At 39.2% G+C, this 19,131-nt stretch overlaps 1 protein-coding gene across 2 annotated transcripts; it reads left to right on the top strand.

Moving 5' to 3' along the window:
• The first annotated feature begins 3,781 nt into the window (after positions 1 to 3,781).
• On the top strand, positions 3,782 to 14,654 carry cchcr1 (coiled-coil alpha-helical rod protein 1). 2 transcript variants are annotated; one of them, XM_041800689.1, is made up of 19 exons: positions 3,782 to 4,149; positions 4,476 to 4,767; positions 5,576 to 5,734; positions 5,869 to 5,986; positions 6,213 to 6,407; positions 6,666 to 6,829; positions 6,923 to 7,037; positions 7,211 to 7,312; positions 8,485 to 8,628; positions 8,723 to 8,833; positions 9,109 to 9,215; positions 9,363 to 9,475; positions 9,573 to 9,645; positions 10,393 to 10,511; positions 10,617 to 10,805; positions 13,052 to 13,153; positions 13,306 to 13,448; positions 13,534 to 13,651; positions 13,757 to 14,654. In XM_041800689.1, the coding sequence occupies exons 1-19, from the start codon at positions 4,080 to 4,082 to the stop codon at positions 13,894 to 13,896; spliced, it is 2,574 nt and encodes an 857-aa protein (XP_041656623.1). In that variant the 5' UTR covers positions 3,782 to 4,079; the 3' UTR covers positions 13,897 to 14,654. The 2 variants fall into 2 exon arrangements, with proteins under 2 accessions (XP_041656623.1, XP_041656622.1); XM_041800688.1 differs by having other exon boundaries at positions 7,211 to 7,321.
• The last annotated feature ends 4,477 nt before the right edge of the window (positions 14,655 to 19,131 follow it).

The following is a 19,131-nucleotide window of genomic DNA, read 5'->3' as shown; positions in this document are numbered from 1 at the left end:
AGGCACATCCAACAGGGAGGACACCCGGGGGCAGACGAGAACACAATGAAGGGATTACATATCACATGAGACCTAGGACCTTCTCGGGATCCCCCAGGAGGAGCTGGATCTAATTTTTATGACAATTCACAATCCTCTGTCAATCTTCCATTTGCTTTTTCCCAAACTGTCTTTTTTTGTAAATGTGTTGGCACTATAGGCAGTGAACTTCCACCTTGATTAGCTCTTAAGTATTCTTCAAAGAAACAGAGCTGCATCTTAATTCTGCCCTCTTTCTAATAAGGGTCAGTATTGTCTCTATTTTCTCTCTATTCTCTATTCCCAGCGGCCCCTTTCCGATCTCTCTCTTCCTGTGCTTTGTTCTTCGGGACCTGCTGCAGTGTGTGTCGAGCTCTGAAAGGAGTCTTTACCAACCTGCCCAAATAATGCAAAGCACTCCCACTGTTCTCCTCAAACAACCACTTCACTGCATTATGGTTCTTTTTCAAGGGCTACAGTTTATCTTGCTCTCCCAGCATTGTTGGTCTTTCATGGAAACTTGTCTTTTTAGGTTGCATTTTTCCTTATGGGCTATTCCATTATGTTATCATATTGTCAGACTGTATCAATATAAGTGTAAATTTATGTAATGAATCAAACTAAAACCTCCCTTCTTTCCTCGAATACAGATTTAATTAGATGAGATGAAACTTTAATGAAACCCAGGGGGAAAGTGGGTCATGGCAGATGTAGGGAAGATGATATACTGTAGCTAAGAGCAATCATTGCTCAAGATATCATAGGAAAATACAACAGGATATTTAAGAATGTAGGGAATTTAGCCTACTTAGCCTTTTGAATATTGAAAACTGCCAATAGTGTATCAGTAAATAAATGAAGTACTTTCATATGAGGGAGGAAGGATGTCTGGAAGTTCTACAGGATGGATGGAATGCATTGTGAAAAATACATCATAGCAAAAGACAGACAGACAGACAGAATTATTTTCACTCAGCAGGCAAGGTCAAGCTCGATGGAGTCTCCTTTGTCTTTTTGCCTTTTCACCCCGGTACCATTCCTGTTCCCTATACCGTTCATCTGAGATGCCGTTTATCTCAGAAAGTGCTTTAATTACGACGTATTTCCAGTTTTTGATTTTATTAAGAAATTCAACTTTATTCATAAATAGTCAGGCAGTAACTTCCATGAAATAACAACATTGCAAATATGACAAACTAAGAAACATGTAATAGATTAAACAGAGAAAAAGATCAGAGATCTAATCTGGGATTCAATTATGTGTAGATCCATTTTTGATGTAGTTAACGAACAGTGACTTACTTTAGCTAAAGCTAACACAGCTATGCTAGCTATGCAATCAACATTACTCAGTCAGCTTAAGCAATGTAAGCTTCAGCAAACATAGCTTAAGATAGCATAGCTACGCAGCTGCTTTGTGAGCTTAGCTTTAGTTATGTTAGCTACACAGCCACATTAGCTCTGTGGCTACATTAGCTATGTATCTCTGTTATCTATAGCTAAGTTAGCTTTAGCCACGTGAGCTTTAACAAATGGGACTAAAGACAACTTAGCTGTGTGCTATGGAGTAGCTGCTTTGTGAACTCGGCTTCAGCTCTGTTAGCTACATAGCTCCATTAGCTATGTAGCTCTGATATCTATGCAGCTTACACAGCTAAGTGAGCTATGTAAGCTACTTTTGGAACGCTACCCTCACCCTTACACTAACCCTAAACGCAAGTATAATCAGATTTTATTTCAAAAGTTTTTGCACGTATTTTCATTCCAAGATCTACGGCATCTCAGATGACAGGACTGTGAGAGCAACCATCAGAAATGAATGGGCTGCAGTCAGACTTTCCATTCAAGGACATTCAGAGCACTACTAGGGTTGTGTCAATCCTCCTTCCCGCCCAATGGTGCTCTCAGGTACTAATTTATCACATCTATGCCTTAAGGACTCGACCGAAATCTTTGGTTCAAACATACCTAAAAACAAGTCAATAAAAAAAATAACTCAACACACAGGCATTATTGTCTAAAAAGCTGGCAACACAAGTGAACATGTCCAAACTGTGCCCAAAGTGTCAGTATCTTATGAAAGCACCATTGTTACCTAGCACTGCCTTAATCCTCTTGGAAATCACCAGTGCTGCACAGTTTGTTACTGGAATAATCCTCCACTCCTCCATGATGACATCACAGAGCTGGTGAGTCTTGCGCTCCTCCACCTTCCACTTGAGGATGCCCCACAGGTGCTCAATTGAGCTCAGGGAGGCATACTTGGCCACTCCATCATCTTCATCTTAAGCTTCTTCAGCAAGGCAGTTGACATATTGGAGGTGTGTTTGGGGTCGTTACCATGTCGGAAAACTGCCATGCGGCCCATTTCCCAAAGGGTGGGGATCACGCTCTGCTTCGGAATGTCACAGTCCATATTGGAATTCATGTTTCCTTTGATGAACTGCAGCTCCCCAGTGCTGGCAGCACTTACGCAGCCCCAGACCATGACGCTACCACCATGCTTGACTGTAGGCAAGACACAACTATCATGTTACTCCTCATGAGGGCACTGCCACACATGCTGGACACCATCTGAGCCAAACAAGTTTATCTTAGTCTCGTCAGACTCATCATGCTCTTTGACTGCTTGTCTTCAGCAAACTGCTTGCGGGCTTTCCTGTGAGTCAGTTTCAGAGGAGGCTTCCTTCTAGGACGATGGCCATGCAGACTAACTTGATGCAGTGTGCGGTGTATGATTGGAGCACTGACAGGCTGACCTCCCTCTTATTCAACCTCTGCAGCAATGCTGGCAGCAATCATGCATCTGTTTTTTGAAGCCAACTTCTGGATATGACGCAGAGCACAAGGATTCACGTTCTTTGGCTGACACTGGCAAGGCTTGTTCCGAGTAGAACCCATCTTGGAAAACCACTGAATGACGTTAGCTACTGTGCTATAGCCTAGTTTCAGGGTATTACCAATCTTCTTATAGCCTGGGCCATCTTTGTGGAGAGCAAAAATTCTGTTTTCCAAATCCCCAGAGTTCCTTGTCATGAGGTGCAATTATTGTGAGACTACTCACACCAATTGCCTGGACCTCTATTGAATGAGATCAGTCACTTTAAAGGGGTTAAATGTTCTTGTGGTCTCTTATTTTACCTTACATATTTTTTTATTTAATTGACATTACTTTGTAGAAATCTGTTTTCACTTTGACATTAAAGAGGTTTTTGAGATGTAAAAAAAAAAAAAATTAATCCTTATTGCTTGATGAAATAAATAAAAAAGGTAAAACTTAGTCGCTGTATATGCTTTCATTTAACTGTAGAATTAAAATGTTCAATGCTGAGGCACATGCATTCAATATTTGATTTTTTAAAAATCCCTCCTGTTCTGCCCTGATGTGTACTCTAAGATTTAGTGGGACTCCCAGCTGAATTTACTCCTTCCCAATCATAGACCTACTATCGTGAGTACAACACGCCAATCAAACCTAGATTCTCCGCCCTTGTGAAACAACTCTCCGCGTAATGAGCTTTTATGTTCCTAAGTATTGTCTATCAGGAAAGCTGTCGTCCAGATTGTTGACTCTACTTGAACCACCTTTGCTACAAAACTGCGACAACAATTGGGAAAATCCGGGGTTATGCAGAATTTTTGCCCTGGACGAAGATTTTGAAGACAGTGCCACAGCACCCTGCAAGACACACATCAGGGGAAAAAAACACTACATATTTTGAGTTTCCTTCCTCTTTCCCGTGATGCACCGCGGAACCTTAATGTGTGTTTTCGTTGACGAATCGTTTTATTTCTTGGCAAATTAAGCTTACGCCTATGCATATAGTTGCATTAACACTTTAGCATTTGAATTTAACTAGCTCATTGTTTAAATATATATCAATTAGGCAATCGTGTTTAGGTAAAGTGAGGAGAAGAGCCCGAGCAGGCTATCCGTGTAACCCGTAACTAAGGCAACGACGTTTGACGTGACTCGCGGGTTAACACACATTGAAAGAACATCGAATTAACGAGGAGATTGTTGCTGTTAGTTTAATAGTCTCATGTGACATACGCTGACAATGGAGAGACATAACTTGGGAAAAGAAAGACTTATAGTACCAAGTGACTTCACGTCTGCAGCGCTTTCAAGTAAGTTTCCTTTTATACCCGCGAATTTAGCTGTCATTTATCTTAACTTTAAGCTAGCGTTAAGAGCTCATGTCGAGCCCATGATTTTTTTCGCTAGCGACAGTAGCGTTTGTAATCATGTAAACCTAACTACTTATATTTGCTCATTAAGTCTGAATTAGTTAGCTCAATCGTGAACTTATTTTAGATAACAGTTTAAAAATCATCAAGTCTATCACGTTAACTTTGTGATAAACTAATAGTGAAGTCTATTAATCACACATGCAAGGGGAACACAAATTAAAGTTAGCTAATGTCTATATCAACCTTGTTTTAATGTAATGTAGGGAATGTCAAGAAAGACCTGATTCCCCCGTCGCATTTTACATCAACTGTCCATCCTGCTGGAACACACAGAAGTTCTAAAGTCCAGGAAGCATCGCCACCCACCTTTATCAACTCTGGCTTAACATCAGCACCATCCGGAAGCTCCAACCCTGAAAACCCATGGCTCGCCATATCTCAGGCCCAACAGGAAATCTTGGAACTGAGGAGAGAAAATCAAAGGCTCGTAATGTCTCAGAGAGAAAACAGAGGAGTAGGGTTTGCTGTGGATCACCCATCAGACCTTAGGATAAGGTATACCATTATATTTTCTATGGGTTAAAATGCAGTGCTTGTCTGTCACTTGGATAGTGTATTTTGTGTAGTTCTTGTCCTTAAACCAAAATGTCAGTAATCAGGTCTGTTGTTGCTTTTTTTCCCAACTAAGAACTGTCGCTCAACTGAAACACATTGTTTCCACAGTTCAGATGGAGATAGTCACAGGCATTTCCTCCCATTTGGACTACTGTAACTCACTTTCCCCCTGTCTCAGTTAATCATCTTTAAATTGTCTACACATAGTTAAAACACTGCAAGAAACGCTTACCAAGTATTCAAAAAGGTCACACGTAACACCAATTCTGTATTCTCTCCAGTTGCTTCCCTTACATTTCAGAATACATTTCAAGATTTGTGTATTTACTTTGCAAGCCCTGCATGGACAGGAACCAGCCAACCTTACTGAACTGCAACCTTACATTCCCGGCAGGACTCTTCAGTCCTCTGATCAGGGTATGCTGGTTGTTCCACACACCAGACTTAAAACCAAAGGTGACTGTGTGTTTAAGGTCATTACTCTGACTCTTTGGAACTCTCTCCCCATGGGTTTAAGATCAGTGGACACTGTTGACTCTTTAAAAGAACATTTTAAGACCTGCTTGTTTGGTCTAGCCTTGCCTTAATCTGTTCTTTGTACTGTGGTTTCTCTTTAATTGTACCTTATATCATTGACTGTTTCTTTTATTTTTTTTTTGTTAAGCACTTTGTGACTTGCTGTTCTTCAAAGGTGCTGTATAAATAAACTTTTTAATATTATTATATTGGTCCTTTTCTGAAAGTACAGAAAGTGTGAGCAGTGGTCCAGATGGGAGTCAGAGTGGCACCTAGAGGCAGAGGAGTACAAGGCTGAAGCTATTAGGTTAAAGGGGCAGGTCGAGGCCTTGAAGGAGTCTGCAGAAAGACAAAGAGATGAGATGAAGGACAGAGACAGCACACTTAACAGGTGGGAAAAATACTTATGATGTTATGCAATCAACTCATTTCAATGTTGGGTCAGACGTTCTTTACATAAGACTTCAGGGCCAAGTGATGAATCATTTTCAACAAGCTGAACATGGTATAATCTTTGTTTGACAGACAGAGCCATGAGTTGGAAGCAATGAGCAACAAGCTTCATGAGGCTGAGATTGGACTGTACAAAATCAGAAAGGAGCTCAGTGAAATGAGCGCAGAGAAGGAGAAAATAAGCTCACAGGTAATGCTGTTTACTGACCAAACATTTCATTTTGACACTGTTGTTGACAAAGATCACCTGGGAGTTGCTTGAATCTGTAACTCTTTTTAGCAATTTGTTGCCTGGTGTTATTGGACATTCTTGTTGTCTTTAAAAATGCTTGTAGTCATAGGGCAATTTCGCTTTAGAAAGTTTTGCAATAATTGGTTTTACATACGAGTATTCTTCAGTGTTTTCTATCTTGCAGTTTGAAAGACTGAAGGGAGAGTCTGATGAGGAAATTACAAAGCTGAGAAGAGCTTTAGAGAGGAGTGAAGAGGACTCCCGGGAGCTTGTTCTGAAAGCTGAAATGGGCAGGTTGCAAGTGGAGGAGGAAGCCAAACAGCAGACTCTTAAATTATCAGAACAACTGAAGGAATTGCGCATGAAGCAGGAGGTCGAGGTATGTGGCACAACCCCAGCAAGGAATTTTAAACCATCATAAACTGTGTACATATTGATTAACCTGACTTAAGCTCCTTATATAGAACATATAGAGTATGTAGTACAGTCCTTTTTTGAAATTTAACCTTTACCTCTTAATTTTCTTTAGATAGTGACAATTTGAAGAAGAACTTCCAAAAGGAGATCAATAAGACTCAGGTGATAATTTTATTTTTTTCTAAACTTTAATTGTTTCTCTCTGTCTCTGCTTTTTTAGCTTCAACGGTTAAATGTTTCCCACCATGTAGAGCTGGATGCAGTAAGCAAAACCAACAGGGAACTAAACGACAAACTTCAATCAATGACCTCCGAAGTGCTGCAGCAGAAAAACAATCTGGTAGAGATATCTACTGAGAGAGACAGGCTGAAAGAACATTTAAGGTGCAGTATTCAGAATGAGCAGAGCGAAACATCTATAGCACTCTGCAGTCAGATTCACTGATTTTACTTTTGGGGATGTTGTTTATTTTTCAGCCAAATGGGACAAGCTTTTGAGACACAATCAGCAACGCTGCACAGCCTCAGAAATTACATCGGCCAGCTTGCCCCAGAGAAAGGAGAGAAGGAACGATTAAATGACGCTGTTGAGGTGAAGACCATACAAACAGTATTGATTGCAATCAGCCTACTGTAAAGTAATTGCTTTGGGGAAGAAACTTTAAAATCTTCATTTCAGCAGAGCAAATGAGTGTTTTGTTAACAAATTCACATGCATATTTAGATATGTAACCAACATTAATTACAATGCTGTCCAATTTACAGAGGCTGAATAAAGAGAAGGAAGCTCTTCAGAGGACCACTGAGCTTTTGACTGTCAGGCTTAACTGTGTGAATGAAATACTGGCCCTCCAAGAGGAGAAAATGGTAAAGAAGGTAAGTACTTTTTCTTTGGATAGCAAAGAAGCCCTTGTTGATATTAAATGTTATAATGTAAGGCCCTTGTTACATTAATTTTGATTATGATATGCCTGCCAATGTGTTTACTTTATTTTTGTTCTCAGGTCTTTATAGCCACTAGCCTATTTTATCAGTGATTCATTATATTATACTGTACAACAGTCTTAACTTTCTAATCAAATTTGTACAACAGACTTTCTGACAGTATCTAATTTGAGTCCACGCATGTTTCTGGTGGAGAACAAGAACTCAGTCCCTCCAAAATTTTATTGAAAATTGCCCTTTTAGACCTACCAGGATGAAGAATTACTATTTTTCCTTTTTCTAAAGCAAACAAAAATAATTATCCTGCCATCCATGATCTGAATCTAGAGGACAATCTTTATTATTATTTTCATAGTTACTTTTGTGTTTTGTATGTCTAAGGAGAGTCATATTTGTAGCTGTATTTTGAATCTGTTTAACTTTCTTGAACAGAGCTGTGCAAGAATTTGAAAGGAAGTTTTATCGGGCCATAAAAGTCCCATTCTATCTCTTTACCCTACCAAACAGATAGCTTTAAATATGCTGTTATCAAGCTTAGTCTTATCTCAAGTCTAAAGCGTGAATCCACTCCATGGAAGACGCTCATGCCGATCATTTTCCGAAGCAGACCCCAGGGTTTAAGATTGATGATAAAAACTGCAAAGCCCTGCAGGAGTGATTCAGTTGGCTGAACACTTTACCTAAGGGTGCTTTTTCAAATATTGTGTGTATAAAGACTGATCCTGCAGGTGACATATAAAACATTTTATTTTACTTTTGAATGTTTTCCTCCTTTTAAAGTGCATTTTGGTTATTTCTTATAAATGCCAACCTAAATAAACCCAGAAATCACTTTAGATAAGTAGCTGTCAACACTGATAGCTTGGATTCTTAAAGTCTTGTCTTGTATGGTGATACATAAAAAAGGAGACTGTTTTTACAACTTTCGGTGTCTTAATACAGATGTGGAAGTTGGAAAATGGTCTCATCACTCTGAAATGCTTTATTATCCTTTGTAGTGCTTTGGGTCAATCAGTGAGCAATAATTGCCCACACTCATGTTACATATTTTCTGAAGTAAATGACGTTTGGCATATATGTGTATGTTTCAATAGACCTTTAAAGACCCAATCACAAAGAATGAATTAGAAGGCCTTCAAGTGCTTCGACTCTGGAGAGAGAAAGTGTTCAAGTTGTGCATCCAGCTTCGCTTAAAGGATATTGAACTGAAAGGAGAAAAGGATGAACTTCTTTCAAAGGTATGAGACAGTAATGTGTTAATGCATAGCAAAATTGCACCATATGGGCTTAAAATGATGTTTAAAGTGTGCTTCTCTCATGGTATATTTTTAGTTAAGAGCCATAGAGCAGCAGCTCCAGCAGGAGCAGCACCGGGGTAGTGTGCTCCAACACAGTCTAGATAACACGAGAGCTGAGCTGGACCTGAAGAGAGTGGAAAAGGAGGTTAGTACCAGAGCGAGTGATGTGATTTACGTGGGTGTCTGAAAATTTGATGATGCAAGACAAATTTGGGGCTGCATAGGGAAGTGATAAATACCTGCACATTTGTACCACAGCACACAGTGCTGACTCTATGAAAACTTTGCTTGGTTCCAGTAGTACTTGAGGTTATGAACAGCAGCTGGCAGGGAAGACTCTCAAAACCAAGCATCACGGTGGATTTGTATGAGAAAGTCTTCTTTACATTTATATTTGTGTTTTTTTTTTTTTTTCCTCAGACCCTGAAAATGGACTTGGCGGGGGCTCACAAGGAACTCTCTCAACTGAAGTCACAGAATCAGAAAGCAGAAGTGGATCTTCAAACTGTTTCAGAAGCAATGCAGAGGTAAAACAAACTACTGTGGTTTCAAAATAAGAGGGTTAATTTATAATTTAGGAAAATGAGAGGAAAAGCAAATGAGTTTTTCATGTCAGTGTTGAAACATCTAATGCTGTGAATGCTGGTTTTTCACACATTTTGCTTTCCTCACAGCTTTACTGCAGCATTTCAAAGCAAGGTGGCAGAAGTGGATGCAGCTCAAACGAGGCTTAACACTTTCACACAGAGGCTTACTTTCGCTAAGGGACGAGTGGAGACAATCCAAGGTGGAGGTTTAATGGATGGAAATGTGCTGATTGCAGGGCTTCACTTTGGATTATATATTTATGGTACAGTAACAACGTCCAAATTTTTTGTATTTAGGTCTGATCATGAGGAGGGTCGCTTTGCAGAAAGTTCAGCAGGCCAGTAAACAAGCAGAACACGCCATAGACAGGTAAGCTGTCCTTTTACTTTTATTTACTATATACTGTATTTCAGACCCATAAGTCAATGTCGGCATGGAACAGCATAAGAAATATAACAAGGTCCTCATATTGAACACAACTATAAAAAGACTTAAGCCAGAGCTGTGAGAAGCAAAGTCTTGTTTTTCCTTTTTTCAAATAATTTCATCATGAATTTAATTACAAACAGTCTAAAAATGTGAACTTTTCAAGGTTTGGGATCAAGTGCCATATAAAGCCTGTAGCTAACTTCCATTATCCTTTTAAATTAATTGATCATAATCATTAACCTGCTAATTGCAGCAGTATTGCCAAAAGCTTGTTGTGCTTTTTTGGAGCCCAAAGTCTTCAAAGTGCATCAGACCAAAAACCAAAACACTCAATTTTTTATATTTTGTGAAAAAATGAACATCTATTAGCATTTTTTGTAAGGTGTCAACAGCAGATGTTTTACCATTTTATTTCAGCTTACTTAATTTCAATTGCGTTTATGATTTTGATGTTCATTTCATAAACTAACCATTTAGGTCCTAATCCATTGAATTATAAATGTGATCTTGCCTTCTTCATCCAAATAAAGGAATATTTATCAAACAGTACATCTGTTGTTTTATACAAGGTGAGGTCTCTTAGGGGCTGAATCTACCTCTTAAAAGAATCTTTCTCTCGCTGTAAAGTTTGACTTTCTCTCTCTGCACCTTAATTTTTCTGCACCATTTGCCTCTGTCTCCCTGCAGCATCACAAACCTGCAGATGGAGCTCAGTTTGGTCCGTGATGAGAGAGACAAACTCACACAGGAGCTCAAAAGAACCCCGGAGCTCATCATGAAAGCTCTAGCTGACCTAAAAGAACAGTGTAAGAACCTCTGCATCTTTCAGCACCTTGATTATAACACACAATAGGTTTATCTTCTCAGTATCTTCACATTCTCTTATTTTTTTCTTTTATCATCCTTTTTAGATGAGGGCAAAGTGGAGCAGCAGCAGCAGGAGCTGGAGCAGAGCTGGATGGAGGCCTGTCAGGCTGTGTCGGGTAGAGAGGAGGCTGAACGGAAGCTGCAGGAGATCCAGGCCCAGCTAAAGGAGAGTGAAATCAACCTGGAGACACTCCGCTCTGAGCTGCTCAGCCAGCAGGAGCACAGCGAGCGTGGTGAGGCAGCGGCTGTTGCATGACTGTGTTTCAACCTTGACTTATCCAGGGAAAGCCGAGTGAGCACTCCCGCTCTTTTCCAGAAATGCCCTGCACATTTTCACACCTGACCACCTCCTGTCTGCTCTGTAGCTTTGCTGGAGCAGGTGGGGATTAAGTGACACACTGAAGAGCACCTTGACTGTACTCGTTCATGGAGTGTTACCAATACTAATATGCTTTCTCCACTTTGTTCAAGGATTTCACTAGACCATTTAGGAAATATCCTACTTTTAAATCCACATTAACTGGTAAAAGCACAGTTTATATGCCTGTTTACAACTACTATGAGGCACATTTATGTAGAAGGAAACAGGGTTTACTTGATGTGAGCATTCTTAGGAGAAAACCTGATTAAATGGGGTGTATGCAGATCCCTAAAAAGTATTAAAAGTTGATAAGTCAATTTAGCAAAAATTTAGTCTTTTTCAAAAGTTTTAAAAAGCCCTAATGTGGGAACATTAGGGCTTGAAGTTTGCAGCTGTTTTCAAACGTTAGATTCGTCAAAAGAGGTTGTAGGCTGTTGTTTTCTTTTTTCATTGAGAGGGTCTGGAAAAAGTCTTAAAGTATTAACTTTAATGTCAGACTTTCTGTAAACACCCTGTTGAAGCAAGACACACCTCTTTCATTGCTTGGGTTGCCATTTTACTTGTGCTTTGACTCAAATTTTTACCTCCAACTAATTTGTTGTCTTCTTAGGGAAGGAATAAGGCATACAGTTCATTCAGTGGTCACTTTTTTATGCCAGATTTGAAAGAGTTCTTTTAAGTCCCTGTGAAGTGAAATCCAAAATTTGTGTCTTAACACACTGATATGCTGGAGTAAGGTTGCTGTACACATGTGAAAACACTGAGATCTATGTGTGACTGAAATTTTGATTTACACTGTTAGAAAGTTGTTCACCTCTTTCCTGGCTTGGTTTTATTTGAGCAGGGCAAATATCTGAGCCCATGACATCACCAGTCTTGATGAGGAATTACCCTGCCCTCCCTTAACACTACCACTATATATAATCACTGAGCAGTTCATCTCAGTAGAGTCTGTTGCTAGCTGCTATCACTTCCTTCATTTAAAGTTAACAGCCAGCTAAATTCTGTGTTTTTATTCAATGTGAGGTAAATTATCCTAATCTATCAGCCACGGTGGACTACAGGTCATTAAAAGTGTCTTAACAGAGAGATGTGTACCAGAAAACAGTAAATTTAATCCCCAACTTCTGTCTCTCTGCTCTGGCACAGAGCTAGCTGTGCTCTGAAATGCTCAGAAGCATTTTTTAAAATTTGAGAGGATCATATTTCCCTTACTTTAGCTCATTCTACTGACATACCCACACCAACCTAAAATATATGTTACTCTCATTTTTCTTGATTTTGAAGCTTAATTTTATAAACTTAGAGATATTTTTCATGACTCAAATTTGACTTGGTGGTTCATAACACAGTTGCCCTTCACACAACAAACCTAAAATATAGATTTTTTTAAATCACTGTTCAGGAACTTTAATATTTACTATCTTAAAAGTCACAGAGTACTTTTAGCATATATCTGTAGTCATGCTAAGCCAAGTGAAATTCTCCTTCCCCTATCAGCTGTATTTGACATTTCACTTATTCCTGAGGGAAATATCTGGCTCTTTAGCTGCTGATAGCTCCACAGTTTTCACCAAATACTTGCTCTCTTTGAGAGTGTGCCCTTTGGTGCTACCCATGTAGCATGCTATACTTTTTTAGACCTTTTATGGTAACAGAAACTGCTGCATATAGAACTTTCTAGCTTTAAAATCCTTACATAGTAACATAACTGTTTAATGCATGTTTAAGAAAATGGAATAATTTGATTCCATTTTCTTAAACATGGCAAATTTTGAATTGTCAGTGTTTGTTATGTATCTGTCATAGGACAAGCTCTGAGTTTATTCCTTTTACTGAAACACAAGATAAACAATTATCTCATTCTGTTATTGAAAGAAGCTTTAGGTTGCTGTCATCTTGTTGTGTTACACTGTATCTCTGGGCTTAATGTAAATCACGCATAACTAGTTCAGTCTGCTCCTTTTTCTGCCTGCTTTCATGCTGCTCATGAAAATTTGCTAACAGATGCAATAAAATCCGTTTCATCTCCTGGGTTACAAATACTGCATTGACATGTGCTTCTTATTGTGTGATCTCCTGTACTGAAGAAGCATCCATTTGTTTTCCTCCCTTCAGTCCTGCAGGAGAGAGTGTCTGAGATCAAGAACCACTGCGCTGAGAAGCTGAGAGAGATGGAGGATCAGGTCAATACTGCCAGGAGGGAGCACACCAAAGCAGGTAGCAGGATTAGTACCATGCTGCCTCAGCCTACGGCAGCTTAAAGCAGGAGGCTGAAGTCATATCTGTGATCTAATATGATTCTGATTGTTTACGCACTATATAGCTGCATTTCCCTGTGGTTTTTGATCCGTCTGTGTTTTCTCTTGTAGTTATGACTTTGCGGCAGTTCGAGAAAGAGGCAGTAAAGAAACAGGATGAGATAAGAAGAACTCGACACTATGAGAGCCAACTCACAAAAAACAAAGTCCAGAATAAACAACCCAAGGAGATGATGAAAGACAACCTCCTGCTGGTAACACTTTGCAATGCAAAACAAAATATTGTGAAAAATGTTTGTGTCTTATTTTTTGTTGATTATTTCACATAACCTGATCCAGGCTTCTGTTGCTGGGGGGAGGCTGAAGTGTGACGATACAAGGGCACACACAGCGGCTATACGAAACCCTTCAGCACCCAGAGAACATCCAGGAAAACATTCAGACAAGCATGCAGACGGTAAGTAGTTTCTTAACTCCTCATGCATGAGATGCTGCATTTCAAGTCAAAAAATATTCCACAGACACATCAGATGTGAACAATGGTTTGTCTTTGTCCTGGCAGCGAGGCTCCTGTCTGTTTTGGAGGAGCTCCACAGTCTCAGTGCTGCAGTGGTTAACAGCTCTGAGGACTCTGCGGAGGAGGAGGAGGGACAGACTGACAGCGTGGGACTGTCAACAGGCAGTCTGACAGCTGATACCTGATGATGAGTCACTTGAGCTGATGAACACACCTTTAATTTGTGCCAGAGGTGGGCAGTGATGACTCTTAAGATGCCATAGAAAATACAGCCAGAGAAGAATGAGAGCTTTCTAGTGCAGTCATCATGCTTCAACTGAACACAAACATGAATTCTTTCAACACATCCACTGTGTGTACAGAATGACTTAATCAGAGGGAATTCAGGGAAACATTGATGGACTAAGAATTTATTTCAGTTGAATGTTAAATCCACCAAGCACTTGTAAAAAGACTTTCATTCCACTAAACAGGTGGAATGAAAGAGATTATTTTTTATTTTCAGAGTAATCTACACTTCACGTTCTTTCCTGCCTAGCCACCAGTACTGCGAAACACTTTTCTTTTAGATTTTATTCATTCTTAAAATAGCCCTTGGCTAATTTGAATTGTGATGGTTTAAGGTAAAAAAGATAAGAAAGTAGTATGAATAGACATTCACCAAAAGAACAATTTTCTGTATGTTTAAAACACAGCAAACAAGAAAATATATAGACTCCAATAAATTAATATAATTGACATTATTTTCTTGTTTGCTGTGTTATGTTTTTATCAAAAGGGGGTATTGAAACATTCTGAAACAAAGATGAAGCTGTATCCCCTCGTGTGAGTAGAAGACTTCTCTGTAAGGTTCGGTCATAGTGGTTTATGTAAGAGTTCAAATGTGCCTTTGCAGAGACTTGTTGCTTGAGTGCAGTCTAATAAAGAAGACTTAAAATGACAAGTCTGTGGTATTTAGCAGTTTTTAGGAAATACTAATGAAGGTGGTGGTGGTGGTGGTGGTGGGTGGGTGGGGGGGTGTAATACTGTATACCCCAGTAAAATTTGGGGAGGGTATGACGGTCTTAAAAAGTGGATACCACCCAATCCTAGTCTAAACATTTGTTTCTCTTTATATTACTCCTGAACTATGGAGAGGACCTGTATAATTTCATATTGATAGAAATCAATATTTTCTATTTGAAGTTCCTCTATAGAGGTCAATCTGAAAATGGCTGTGCAGTCAAAGGATGGATGATGATAAACATCATGATGGATCTGATAATTGTGCTATTTGTCATGTTGTCATGAGTGCTGGTAAAATTTCCAGTGGTTTGAAGATTGAAGCGTCTAAGTAAAACCATCTCATGAAAAGCTGAGTCAAAATACTAATAGAGTCTAGACATTTTCACTCTTTTTTGAAAGAGCATTGCAAATATTTCACAATGACACACTGAAGGAGAGGCAATTTATAACAGCAGGCAGAATATAAACACATCAAATCAATTTTTCGAAACAACATTACTTGATCTTAGTTGTGCAGTCTTGCTGACATCTGCTATGCATTTTTGAAAAAGCCTGTAAAACAAGAGCACAGTACATGTCAGTTACAGAGCTGTATGGTTAAACTTATCACATGATTTTTTAGGACTCTGACGTAATGTGCCACTAAGTTTAATCAGTTTTTAAACATCAGTCTTTTAATTTATTGATCTTTTGATCATTATTGAAAAAAACTGGCCAGAAACAGTTTTATATTGATATCACTCTATTATTAGTAATGTTTTGGGGATGGAAACTGTTGACGTCAAACTGCTGAAGAAAAAAAGAGAACAGAATTAAATATGAATTCTTGTCTTTAAGTACACTTCAAATCCAGCAGAGGGCGATGTTGTCAAGGAGGAGAGCAGCACGTAGTCTATGGGCACAAAGTCTGCAGTTTTTTTTATTATGGAATCTTATTAAAGACAAAAACAACAAATTGGTTTCTATATGCTACGCAGATGTTCTTACATGAAAAGTGCTTGCTGGGATAAGGGTGGATACAATGTCTGACCAAAAGTTTGACCCCCCTATATGAGCTGTTACTTTCCAGCCTGTAACCATAGGTATCAATGGGCTGCTTTACTCAAACTATTGCCATAAAAAATGGAGGCATCCTCAGGGCTTATCCATTATACCTATACATCCTAAAGCATTCACTGAAACTCAGCAGCTGTTGATCCAATCCTGATAATCAGCCCCACACCAGTATCCCTACACCACAAACTTAAAGCTTTTATGATCTAAAAGTCAGGGTTTTTCAGTACAGGCACACCCAGAGTTGTGGACTTCAGACAGCCAGATAGTGAAGAGTGATTCTTCACATCAAAGAACAGTTTATTTTGCCTCTGAGTCCAGTTGAAGTGCTCTGCAGCACTCCAGCTGATGCATGCCATTGCACATCTTTATATGAGAATTGCATGCAGCAGTTGCAGCACACTCATGTCATGAAGTTCTGGATGCACAGTTTGGTTGTGTGTGTTACCACTTGGTGGAAAAACTTTTTCTAGGCACCTCCTCTGCACAAAAATAGCACTTACAGTTTACAGGGGCAGGTTTTTGGAGGCAGAAATTTCAGGAGCTTGTAGAAAAAATGGCATCTAAGAGTGCTGAGTTTAAGGTCAGTGGCCTGTTCTGCTATCTCCATGTTTGTCTTTTGAGGATTTAATCCCCATTTGATGCACCTGTGCTTGCAATGTGTGGCTAAGACTGCTTGATTCGGTAACAAATGCTGCCTATTAACTTCAGTTTCCATACTGTAGGGCGGTGTTTTTCAAATTGGGGATCCTGACCCCTCAGGAAGTTGCAGGGGGCTCTGGATGGTCATGAAACCTTTAGAGAGTGATTTTTGAAAATTCCATTTTAATATGACTGTGCCTTTTAAGATGTATCTAATCATTGCACATCTAGATATGTGTGTGCTCTTTCTATGCAGATCTTTCAGTTTAAACATTTAAGACACATCTCCCTTTAGAAGCAGCCACTTTGAGAGACACTAAAGGTTGCCATACCACTGAAAACTAGCTACCTCCCTCTTTTGATAATGGAATGATATCTAAAAGGAGAAAAACAGGGTGACTGATTGTACATGACTGAACTACAAAAACTGCAGTTAAATTTTGAAGAGAAAAGTTTTTAAGGCCATGAATGAATATAGAGAGAAACTCATACAAATGTAAAAAAAGGAAAAGACATGTTCTCTGTTAATGTTGATTATTTTTAAGAGAGAAATAATGACTGCACAAACGAAAAGATACTTTAATGAATGAAAAGAGTAATAGTGGTAAATAAAGATAAGCAAGTATACAAAGACTTTTTTTTCAACTATTGATATATGCCTTTGTTATGCACTCAGAAATTAAGAAATCTTGCAAAGACACGGTTCCCAGCAGACACTACAATACAGGGCTCCTTGGTATATCAGAGTCTAGGAACCCCTGCTGTAGTGTATCTGAACTTGTAGGTTAAGCATTCTACTGTCTATCAGTACTGAAATAATGTTCAGAATTAGTATGAATGGGAAAATGTACTAGAGAATTCTATTGCTTTACTTAGTCTTTCATCTCAAATGGAAACAGTACATAAACATGATGCCAGGTACAATCAGCATGATGCTGAATGTTTGCACTTTCCTGTGAATGTGGGGAAAAGAATTTTACAACATAACAGTTTGAATAAAAAGCATTTTTGCATCTTCATTCTTTCTGCAGTGTAGGAAGAACGGCACAGCAGCCAGACATCTCTGTGGTAAACTGATGAATAATTTAGTTCAGCATTAAAATCCAGACATGACGTGAAATAAATCAGGTAATAGAAAGCAATCGATGGGCTCCTGGCAGATATTTACTCACAATTCAGAATTAATGGCATGTAAAACCAGCGCTCTGAGCAAACAAGTGAGTGCAAACCATCTGTGTTTTCACATGTCTGACTCAGAGCTGCACTAAGGCTTGTGTTCCACTTTAATAGGCTGAAAATTTCAGGCACTAAAGTTATTGAAAAAAATCAATAACATTTCTCTCACTGTAAGATAAGATGTACCTAAATGCCCCATTATGGAAAACATTTTTTTTGCTTCTGCTGCCCAGAAGATATAATGATTCATACTAGAGGGTTAATAAAATATCTCAACAGCAGTGCAGCTGTACCTACATGTCAGTGAAATGTTACCCCTGACCAGTTTTGTGATACTACCTTCAGTGACCTCTGTTTTTTTTTTTTTTGTTTATAGAGTTCAAAGTCTTGTTGTGTGTTTGCATATTTGCCTTCCTCACTCTAGTTCTGAGGATGATGCGCTGTCAGAGTGCGGCGTGTCAAATCAGAACATCTGCTGTCATCAGCCCCGCCTGTCATCAGCTGTGTACGTCAAGGCCATGCAGTACACTTTTATAAACTAAGTGCCCGAACCTACAAGTTATTTTTACTGTTTTGAATGACTTTCTCTACCTGACATTGAATTTATATCACAGAAATAATAAATGATTTAATAGATGGATGGATGGATGTGGAAATAGTGTTGAACAGAGCTAGTGCAGGTATAATGTGGGAATTTGAGACTCGATGTGGTGGAGCCGGTTGAGTCCAAACGGGTATGTGAGAGGGATGATCGACTGGTGTGAGTTGGTGATGGTACAGCGTGATGAAACCAAAGGAGATGAGAAGTTGGGTGGATGCAAGAGGGTAATGACTGACTGTTGTCTGCTGTCTCTTCATCAATCTTAGTAAGGAACCACCAGAAGTTGTATTTGGAGAAAGAGAGTTAAAGCAAAGGGGTTTTGTCAGGGAGTATGCAGAGTCAGAGAAACACAAGTGAGCGAGGCATGTATGTTTGGCAATGGAAATGAGATCATCCATGTTAAAAACAAGGAGTTAAGTGCATCTCTAAAAAGATCATCACAAGCCCCTTAGTATTAGATTCATCTTTGCAGAGGAAAAGCAGCAATCTGCAGATCACCTACAGTATAAAGGCCATAGCTTAATTAAAACCTTGCAGTTCTAAAATGTTGAGAAATCTTCATGATGTGATGTAATTAGACCTCCACAAGCAATTAAAAATAGATTAAAATATGGACATTTAAATGAATTTTGCAACAAAACACGGTTGTTCTCTTTGATAGCCAGCATAGATCACAATCTAGCTTTGCCCCCCCCAACAACCTGTGAATTCACACACAGTAGTGGAGACAGTGGGGACATCAGCATATGATGAGTGGTTAGGATGAGCCAGCCTTTAGCTGTAGCAGAGGTACAGCTGACTGCACTGAACGACCGTGTTTACAGCTGCTTTTTCCTCATGTAACACCAGAGCCCACTTCTTTGAATCATCATGGACTTAAAAAAGTGAGTCAAACACACCTTCAAACAGCTGTTCAAGCTGTCATGTATTAGTGCTGGGTTAA

Source organism: Cheilinus undulatus, linkage group 12 (assembly GCF_018320785.1).
Source record: "Cheilinus undulatus linkage group 12, ASM1832078v1, whole genome shotgun sequence".
Classification (NCBI taxonomy): domain Eukaryota; kingdom Metazoa; phylum Chordata; class Actinopteri; order Labriformes; family Labridae; genus Cheilinus; species Cheilinus undulatus.
This window is presented reverse-complemented; position numbering and strand designations above follow the sequence as displayed.